The sequence below is a fragment of the Amphibalanus amphitrite genome, unplaced genomic scaffold (genome assembly GCF_019059575.1).
Source record: "Amphibalanus amphitrite isolate SeventyFive unplaced genomic scaffold, NRLGWU_Aamphi_draft 001458F_arrow, whole genome shotgun sequence".
NCBI classification, from domain to species: Eukaryota; Metazoa; Arthropoda; class Thecostraca; order Balanomorpha; family Balanidae; genus Amphibalanus; species Amphibalanus amphitrite.
The window spans coordinates 126,756-137,655 of record NW_024882951.1 but is presented as its reverse complement, the minus strand read 5'-3'; the positions used below and the strand labels follow the sequence as shown (position 1 = coordinate 137,655).

At 44.9% G+C, this 10,900-nt stretch overlaps 1 protein-coding gene across 1 annotated transcript in view; it reads right to left on the bottom strand.

Moving 5' to 3' along the window:
• Positions 1-1,206: 1,206 nt before the first annotated feature.
• Positions 1,207-10,900, bottom strand: part of LOC122373200 — a 31,383-nt gene continuing 21,689 nt past the window's right edge. The window contains exon 2 of the mRNA XM_043351043.1: positions 1,207-2,559. Within this exon, the coding sequence (XP_043206978.1) occupies positions 1,231-2,559 (1,329 nt within the window). The 3' untranslated portion in view covers positions 1,207-1,230. The remainder of the gene's footprint in view (positions 2,560-10,900) is intronic.

The following is a 10,900-nucleotide window of genomic DNA, read 5'->3' as shown; positions in this document are numbered from 1 at the left end:
TAAACTTTAATTAAATCGACACAGGTACTCTAACCGCATGTGTTTTTTATATCGCGGACAAAAAAGTGGGGATTGTTAGGGTTAAGCAGGGAGTCACCGATGTTAGATCCCTCTCTGGGTCCTTTCATAGGTCACGGTCCTGACCCGAGATAGCTGAGCTGTGTCGCAGCCCTGACCTCAGACAGCTGAGCTGTGCACGCCGTCGGCTCGGCCGTCGGTCGCCACAGCCGCTGACGCCAGTGTCCAAACAGCTCCAAACAATATCCGGCCCTGTATAGCAGGATAAGCCATCAGAGGCGGGAGTGATCAATGGAGGGACGCGAAACACTAACGCCAAGGGGATGACAACTGCTGAGGAATAAAGAAACTACATGAGATGATGTTTTTCGTACTCCAGCGTAGTACGAAAAACATCATCTCACGCTCTCAGTCCCAGCGGATAAAAACAACACCTAGGAAAGAAACTACATGCAGGTACACTGGGAACACGTCATGCTGGAGTTGACGTGTTCCCAGCCCGTCCTGTACCATGCAGCCCGTTCCGGTGATCACTCCCGCCTCTGATGGCTTATCCTGCTATACAGGGCCGGATATTGTTTGGAGCTATTTGGACACTGGCGTCAGCGGCTGTGGCGACTGACGGCCGAGCCGACGGCGTGCACAGCTCAACTGTCTGAGGTCAGGGCTGCGACACAGCTCAGCTATCTCGGGTCAGGACCGTGACCCCCTATGAAAAGACCCAGAGAGGGATCTAACATCGGTGACTCCCTGCTTAACCCTAACAATCCCTACTTTTTTCTCCGCGCTATAAAAAAACACATGCGAGTTATAAAAAAACACATCCCTATCAACCAGTCCCTATCAACCAGTTAATTAATTCGACACAGGTACTCTAACCGCATGTGTTTTTTATATCGCGGACAAAAAAGTGGGGATTGTTAGGGTTAAGCAGGGAGTCACCGATGTTAGATCCCTCTCTGGGTCCTTTCATAGGTCACGGTCCTGACCCGAGATAGCTGAGCTGTGTCGCAGCCCTGACCTCAGACAGCTGAGCTGTGCACGCCGTCGGCTCGGCCGTCAGGCGCCACAGCCGCTGACGCAAGTGTCCAAACAGCTCCAAACAATATCCGGCCCTGTATAGCAGGATAAGCCATCAGAGGCGGGAGTGATCAATTGAGAGACGCGAAACACTAATGCCAAGGGGATGACAACTGCTGAGGAATAAAGAAACTACATGCAGGTACACTGGGAACACGTCATGCTGGAGTTGACATGTTCCCCGCACTGGCACTTATACTGATAGACCAGCCCAGCCTTCTCTTTGATCCCTAATTTGTCCTTGGGTTTGACGAGCCTAGCACTAAGGTTCGCTGCAGGTCTCGTGCTGACCTTCGCGTAGGGTCGGAGGACGCGCGTGACCTGTTCACTCACCCCCTGGATGTAAGGGATGCTTACATAAACCCGTTTGTCCTCCTCCTGTTCCCTGCCTACCCGTTCAGAACCACCACCCTCTCCCATGCGTAGTCGTTCTCTATTTTTTACCCGCCTGTGGATACGGCGCACCATTCGCTTTGGGTAGTGGTTCCTCACCAGTGCCCGTTCTATCTTCCCTGTCTCGCGTTCCTCGTCCTCAGGTGTTGTCGTGAGTCGTGATGCCCGTGTGAAAAGTGTCTGTGGGACTGATGCCTTGTGCTGTGAGCTGTGGTGTGATTCATAGTGAAGGTATTTGTCCGTATGAGTTGCTTTCCTGAAGACCTCGGTCTTCATGGTCCCCCCTCCCAGTCTATGTACCTTTACATCCAAAAAAGGTAAGGATCCCTCCTTTTCCTCCTCGAGCGTGAATTCAATCCTCTCGTGCTGAGCGTTGAGGTGGTCGAGTAGTTCACCTACCTGATCTTTCTTTAAGATCACGAACGTGTCATCTACGTAGCGTCTCCACAGTTTCACTGGGTGTGGAAACGACTGGAGTGCACTGGATTCGAACGATTCCATGAACAAGTTGGCCACCACAACGCTCACTGGACTCCCCATGGCCGTGCCCCACTTTTGCTTAAAGAACTTTCCGTTAACCCTAAAGTAAGTAGTACCCAAACAGAGCCGTAACAATTTTATGATATCCTCGACCTCCAGTGCTGTTTCCGCTCTTACCTTGCTTTCCTCATCCAAAAACTCTTCTTCGAGTCTCTGGCGTGCTACTTCACATGCTGCCTCTGTCGGTACCGATGTGAACAGCGCTTTGACGTCAAAAGAAACCATGGTCTCATCGTCACTGAGCGTAACATCTCGCAAACTCTCTTTGAAACTCGCCGTGTCCTTGACATGATGTTCAGACTTGCCTACCAGAGGAGATAATATGCTAGCTAAATGTTTGGACAGCTGGTACGTTACACTGCCTATGCTAGACACGATGGGACGTAGCGGAACGCCCTGCTTGTGCACCTTCGGTAGCCCATAAAGCAATGGCGGAGTCGGGTCCGACGGGTACAGTTTTAGATACGTTTTTCTGTCCAATTTGCCCTGTTGTTCTAAGTCCTTTAGCGCCCCCCTTACCTCTCGTGTGTATGTGATTGTGCCCCCAGGGGGTCCGGAAGCGGTGGGGAGTATGTTTCAAAAAAAATATTGTTTAATAAAATTTCGTTCATCGGGGGTGTTTTTCTTTCCGAGATGGTTGCCGACCTGCGCCGTGCTCTGGAACAACCTCAGGTGAGTGTTTTCGACTGGTAGATCCTCAAATGGTTGATAAACGAGTTGATTTTCTTGCTGTTTGACTTCTCTCTTGTTCAAACGTAATTACACATCTTTTTTCAATTGATGATCGGTCCGTTGGTTTCAAGCTGACAGATTCCTTTCCGCCACCGTTCCTTGCGCCTGGGGCTCGTCACAAACAATATTTATAATGAGGCTGGCTTGTCGCTTGTCAACATATAGTCTTCCTGCCTGGGATGGTGTCTGCATCGTAAGGAATTTTGGGATGTGGAGGTCTCCCCCTATCAACAATTTTTGATGCCTCCCGTAAGGGTCAGCCCTTAGCCACCGTCTGATTAGGGTAAATTACGAATCAATCCTTCTATTTCTCCCCCTTTTGTGCTAAAAAAAAAAATCACATCCCCGTTTGAGGTCACCTTTATGCTGAGGGTCAAATCTCCCGCTGGTCCTTACTCTACCGACGCATACATCAATCTGTTCACCGACGCACACTTCCTTCCATACAACGCTCATCCCACTACAATGAATTTCCTTCCGAGTTGACCTCTCGGCCCCTCCCAGCAATAATTCTACTTCCTCCAGCGGTGCATAGAAGTGCCTTAAACGTAAGTTTGGTTGCTTTTTTTTTGGATTCCGTGCTAAATGTAAAGGGGAAAAAAAGAGATAATTATCGTCTCAATCTTACCTCACAACGACTTATTGCGCCCTACTGTAACCTTGGATCTCTTGGTGCCCGTCCTAGCACCCTCCCTTGGCCCATTCTCGGCCCACTTAGCCTAGAACCCTACATCACTCGACCCGGATTACTTGTCTAAAGGTACGACGCAGTGTAGCGACTGGTTATTAGCGTTTGTCGACGGGTGAGATTGGTTCTCTCTCTCTCTCCTGCCGCTCACGGCACGTCTCAGTTTCCCTACTAAAATCCCGCGGCCGGACGTTGGTTACTGACCCTTGCAGCCCTTCTGTGAGAGACCGTCTTACACGTTTTCACCTAACGAACCGGTGGACACAACCCCTGCCGCCCCGACGACCGCAGTCTCACTGGGCTCATAGACAGGTACCTACTCAGTACTCTCATGCAGTCATGGCACCCGCAAGTGGCGCCTTTGAATCATTGACCGGTGTGACTCGAAGACTCCATGACTGAATCTATCCTGCAATTTTATCCGACGCCGTGGAATTCTGTCCTGCAGATGTGTGTTCAAGCGCGTTAGCGTCCTGAATGATACATGCTGTGATCTTTCCGACGGTGGACTTACCTCATTCCGGCGGTATTGCTTCCTTCGCCTTATTCCCTATCATCTTCGTATTTGTCACTCACCTTCAGTGGTACGCTCCCTCGCACTGTCTGGCTCTCTACCTTCTGAACTCACCTCTTTGTTTGGGCGTCTTATGGCGTCCTATTTGCTCCACTATCTTTACTTATTTCTTTTCAACGAGGGACCATCCCAGTCCAAGCAGGTTTCGACGTATCAGAGAGTTAGAAGCACATAGAAGTGCTGCAACATACCTCCTCTTCGGCTAGCATCAATCTTATACTTCCTTGCATGTCCCTGGTCTTCATTGTCAGAGATATCTAAGTATCCCACGGAAATCGGTTGGGCATCCCCCTTACCTGTCTAGTTTATGAAGGTGTAGGTCGATGTCCATCAGTCATCTTATCGAGATTCATCTTAATTGCAGTTGTGACTCGTACGTGTCGAATAACGAGGAACAGTCACGTAACTTTAATTTTCACGACAACTGTTACACCCGTCAGTACGCCACCACTTTGGTTAGCATCATGGAATTCCACCAGTGACGTCATTTATTTCTTATGATTGCTCAGTGTTGACCTTGGTAAGGGAGTTAACTCGTGACGCCTTTAAATCGTGGCCCTTGGAGAATGGCATCAAGATAACTACCACAGATAGGTCGGATTAATTTGGGGGAGCCCTGGACGAAGTTCCAAGACGGAGTACTGCGCCGGCAGCGAAATAGGGCCCAGGCTAAACCATATAATTTTTGCTGGAGGGGAAAACATATTCTACACACAAAAATTTGTACATCAGGGAACGATTCGCGATTCCTCAATTTAATCAAGGAACCCATATAGACAAAGATTTAAACCCTTCAAGCGTTTGTTCCAACCCCCACTATACCTTCGGTCATGTGATCGCCTTGGTAATCCTTGTGTTTGCAATGTTGTGACTTTAACAAAACAAAAAAAAGGTGTAATACCCTTTGAACCGTAATCGTGTAACCGCATTTCAAAATTTTGTATAACTTAACTTAACAAATAAACAAAAGAACGTGATATTTCGGGGTCTGTGTTTTGGCCAGTCCTTTTGCGACTCAGATTCTTTACCTACCTGATGGCCTGATAAGCAGATGGGCTTATGTAAACGAATCATTGAACCTACTGGGGCCGAAACTTTATCCCTCTTTCACTCCCGGATTATGATATCCGTTACGGTCCAAGGGCGGACATCGATACAAGTGGCGCTACTCTAGCGGTAAATCTGAGAACTACTGACCGATCTCTGGTCATGTGACCTTGACCGGCTCCTGAGATTGGGGTCACGTGACGCTCGGCCCGTCGGCGACCGCTCCGAAGCGAAAATTCAAGTTTGCAGTGAAACTTTGCATAGACGGACACCAATGACATACGATTCTAGATTAGTATTCGATACAGCGTTTAATTCTACACAGAATGACACTAAATTTAAGAGATTATCTGCCATCACTTCATCGCACTTTTTGTGGAACAGAAAGAATGTCGAGGCGACGTTGCATGCTAACGCAATGGGAGCGTAGCAGGGCGGCGTGCGATATGTACACATTTATTGCTTTTGCCAACAAGCAAGGCAATAGTAAATTGATTCTAGAATCATGTTTGGTACTAAATTTAACGGGCTATTCAATGCTACTAATTATTCGAAGAATTAAAATAGCAGCACGTCGCAGATTTCAATTTGCTTACTCGTTAATATTTCCCAGGTTAGGTATGTAGGTACTTATTCGGCATTGCTCGTCTAACAACATAAACCTTCGAGTTTGCGTCAAGTTTTCATGTTGATGCGCACAATGAAATGTCGATTCTAGATGGCTTTCCAATAAAGTGCTCAATTCTACACAATATGGCACTATTGAAAAAGGATAAATCTGCGCAATCCCTTCACTTCACCGCACTATTAGTGGAAGAAAAGGATATTGCATACCTATTTGCGATGGGAGCGGGGCGCCGCCGCGAACGATGCATGCTAATTGATTGTTGCCAATAAACAAAAGAATAATACGTTGGTTCCAAAATCTTGTCCGGGAACACATTCTACCGGCTTATTAATGATACCGGCTTTATTTTTCCTACTTGTCTTTACTTGGAGGCCCATGGAGCACTGCTGGCCATACATAAGCTTTCATCAAGTTTTATTGGCGTGCACGATAAAATGTCGATTCTAGACAAGCATTCGATACAGCGTTCAATTCTACACAGAATGACACCAACTTCGAGGGATTATCCGCCATCACTTCTTCGCACTTTTTGTGGAACAGAAGGAGTGTCGAGCCGACGTTGCATTTTAATGCAATGGGTGCGTTCAGTGCGGCGTGCGACGTGTGCATATTTATTGCTTTTGCCAACAAGCAAGGCAATGGTGAATTCAATCTAGAATCATGTTAGGTTCTAAATTCAATGGGCTATTCAATGCTGCTAATTTTTCGAAGAATTTGCATAACATCTCGTCGCAGATTTCAATTTCCTTTCTCGTTAATATTTCCCGGCTTACCTATTCGGCATTGCTCGCCCAACAACCATAACCTTTGAGGTTCGCACCAAGTTTTCATATCGATGAGCAAAATGATGTGTAGATTCTAGTTAGCTGTTTAATAAAGCAATCAATTCTGCGCAATATGGCACTGCTGAAAAGGATAATTCTGCTATCACTTCACCGTACTATTTGTGAAATAGAAGGATGTTACATCGTTTCGCGAGAGGAGTGGGGCCCCACGACGAACGATGTAGGTATGCTACTCGATTGTTTGTTGCCAATAAACAAAGAAATAATACGTTAGTTCTATAATCGTGACCGGGAATACATTTTATGGGCTTTGATACCGGGTTTTCGAGGAATGAGAATGATAACTCGTCGCAGATTTCATTTTTCCTACTTGTCTTTATTTGGAGGACCATGAGCACTGCTGGCCATACATAAGCTTTTATCAAGTTTTATTGGCGTGCACGATAAAATGTCGATTCTAGACAAGCATTCGATACAGCGTTCAATTCTCTACAGAATGACACCAAATTCGAGGGATTATCCGCCATCACTTCATCGCACTTTTTGTGGAACAGAAGGAGTGTCGAGCCGACGTTGCATTTTAATGCAGTGGGTGCGTCCAGGGCGGCGTGCGATATGTACATATTTATTGCTTTTGCCAACAAGCAAGGCAATGGTGAATTCAATCTAGAATCATGTTTGGTACTAAATTTAACGGGCTATTCAATGCTGCTAATTTTTCGAAGAATTAGAATAACATCTCGTCGCAGATTTCAATTTCCTTTCTCGTTAATATTTCTCGGCTTATACCTATTCGGCATTGCTCGCCTGACAACCATAACCTTCGAGGTTCGCACCAAGTTTTCATATCGATGAGCAAAATGATGTGTAGATTCTAGTTAGCTGTTAAATAAAGCAATCAATTCTACACAATATGGCACTGCTGGAAAGGATAATTCTGCTATCACTTCACCGCACTATTTGTGAATTAGAACGATGTTACATCGTTTCGCTAGAGGAGTGGGGCCCCGCGACGTTAACGATGTAGGTATGCTACTCGATTGTTTGTTGCCAATAAACAAAGGAATAATACGTTGGTTCTATAATCGTGTCCGGGAATACATTTTACGGGCTTTTTAATGATACCGGCTATTCGAGGAATGAGAATGATAACTCGTCGCAGATTTTATTTTTCCTACTTGTGTTTATTTGCAGGACCATGAGCACTGCTGGCCATACATAAGCTATTATCAATTTTTATTGGCGTTCACGATAAAATGTCGATTCTAGATAAGCATTCGTTACAGCGTTCAATTCTACACAAAATGACACCAAATTCGAGGGATTATCCGCCATCACTTCGTCGCACTTTTTGTGGAACAGAAGGAGTGTCGAGCCGACGTTGCATTTTAATGCAATGGGTGCGTTCAGTGCGGCGTGCGACGTGTGCATATTTATTGCTTTTGCCAACAAGCAAGGCAATGGTGAATTCAATCTAGAATCATGTTAGGTTCTAAATTCAACGGGCTATTCAATGCTGCTAATTTTTCGAAGAATTTGAATAACATCTCGTCACAGATTTCAATTTCCTTTCTCGTTAATATTTCCCGGCTTACCTATTCGGCATTGCTCGCCCAACAACCATAACCTTTGAGGTTCGCACCAAGTTTTCATATCGATGAGCAAAATGATGTGTAGATTCTAGTTAGCTGTTTAATAAAGCAATCAATTCTGCACAATATGGCACTGCTGAAAAGGATAATTCTGCTATCACTTCACCGCACTATTTGTGAAATAGAAGGATGTTACATCGTTTCGCGAGAGGAGTGGGGCCCCACGACGAACGATGTAGGTATGCTACTCGATTGTTTGTTGCCAATAAACAAAGAAATAATACGTTAGTTCTATAATCGTGACCGGGAATACATTTTATGGGCTTTGATACCGGGTTTTCGAGGAATGAGAATGATAACTCGTCGCAGATTTCATTTTTCCTACTTGTCTTTATTTGGAGGACCATGAGCACTGCTGGCCATACATAAGCTTTTATCAAGTTTTATTGGCGTGCACGATAAAATGTCGATTCTAGACAAGCATTCGATACAGCGTTCAATTCTCCACAGAATGACACCAAATTCGAGGGATTATCCGCCATCACTTCATCGCACTTTTTGTGGAACAGAAGGAGTGTCGAGCCGACGTTGCATTTTAATGCAGTGGGTGCGTCCAGGGCGGCGTGCGATATGTACATATTTATTGCTTTTGCCAACAAGCAAGGCAATGGTGAATTCAATCTAGAATCATGTTTGGTACTTAATTTAACGGGCTATTCAATGCTGCTAATTTTTCGAAGAATTAGAATAACATCTCGTCGCAGATTTCAATTTCCTTTCTCGTTAATATTTCTCGGCTTATACCTATTCCGCATTGCTCGCCTGACAACCATAACCTTCGAGGTTCGCACCAAGTTTTCATATCGATGAGCAAAATGATGCCTAGATTCTAGTTAGCTGTTAAATAAAGCAATCAATTCTACACAATATGGCACTGCTGAAAAGGATAATTCTGCTATCACTTCACCGCACTATTTGTGAATTACAACGATGTTACATCGTTTCGCTAGAGGAGTGGGGCCCCGCGACGTTAACGATGTAGGTATGCTACTCGATTGTTTGTTGCCAATAAACAAAGGAATAATACGTTGGTTCTATAATCGTGTCCGGGAATACATTTTACGGGCTTTTTAATGATACCGGCTATTCGAGGAATGAGAATGATAACTCGTCGCAGATTTCATTTTTCCTACTTGTCTTTATTTGGAGGACCATGAGCACTGCTGGCCATACATAAGCTTTTATCAAGTTTTATTGGCGTGCACGATAAAATGTCGATTCTAGACAAGCATTCGATACAGCGTTCAATTCTCCACAGAATGACACCAAATTCGAGGGATTATCCGCCATCACTTCATCGCACTTTTTGTGGAACAGAAGGAGTGTCGAGCCGACGTTGCATTTTAACCCGCGCGGGGCTGGGGGGGGGGGTAAATTTTACCCCCCCCCCTTTACCCCCCCCCCCTCGCGAATTTTTGCGATATCTCAAAAACGGCGGCGCGCAGCGCCACCAAACTTTCAGTACCTTTTCTTACATCAATTTGACACCTTCCCTGAAAATTTGAGCGAAATCCGTCGGAAAGTTTTTGAGAAATTGACGTTTTAGTGACGTCATGTTCGCCATTTTCGCCTAAAAAACGGCAAAAGTTCAAACGCCGCTAACACCTTCATTTTTAAAGGAATCAAGACGTAACAAAAAAGGTTATACGTAATTTTACTTTGTCTATCAAATGGCTATATCGGTTTTTTGAAAAGTTTGGATTTTGGCCTAAATTTTTTCAAAAAAACTGATTTTTTTTGGGAAAATCATTGTAAAATCCAAAATTTTGAGTCAATTGAAAAAACCGGAATATATGTCAGAGATGTGGTCTATGTGCACCTACATACCAAATTTTAGAAGAATCGGTTCAAAAATGTGGGAGTTATTCAAAATTTTATGACGTCACGACACAAATTTTTTTTGAAAAATGACCTTTTTGGAAGTTCTAGACCTCGTACGGAAACAAAAATAGCACCATTCGATTCGCCGTGAAAAACTGCATCAGATAGACACCTTTTTAGGCCTTAACAACCAACTTCAAAATTTGACCTCACTTGACCTGACCTTGACCTGACCTCGACCTGAAATTCATGCAGAGGTTGTCCATATCACTTATTGAGTGTGCCTATTGAATTCTATGAGTAAAATGACCCATAAAACATGTGTCGCACATGCCCTTTTCTATATTTTGTTTTTTGGTGACCTGACCTGACCTGACCTGACCTTGACCTTGACCTCGGAATGATATTGTATGCAACTAATATTGTCTTGGTAGCCTAAGAACACGTTTTGGGCGATCAGTCTCAGTCCATGACTCCATTCTTCGGCAACTACGGTGCAAGGCCGATACTGTAGAAACTTGCAATTTGTACCCTTGACCTGACCTTGACCTTGACCTCAAACTTTAAATTAAGTACATGTTTTTAGTAGTTCGTGATGAGAGCTTTCGATTGGCGTTTGAATTTTCCAAATCGGACCATTAGTTCGGGAGATAACAGGGGGGGTAAAATTTACCCCCCCCCCAGCCCCGCGCGTTCGGCTGGAGACCCCAGCCCCGCGCGGGTTAATGCAGTGGGTGCGTCCAGGGCGGCGTGCGATATGTACATATTTATTGCTTTTGCCAACAAGCAAGGCAATGGTGAATTCAATCTAGAATCATGTTTGGTACTAAATTTAACGGGCTATTCAATGCTGCTAATTTTTCGAAGAATTAGAATAACATCTCGTCGCAGATTTCAATTTCCTTTCTCGTTAATATTTCTCGGCTTATACCTATTCGGCAT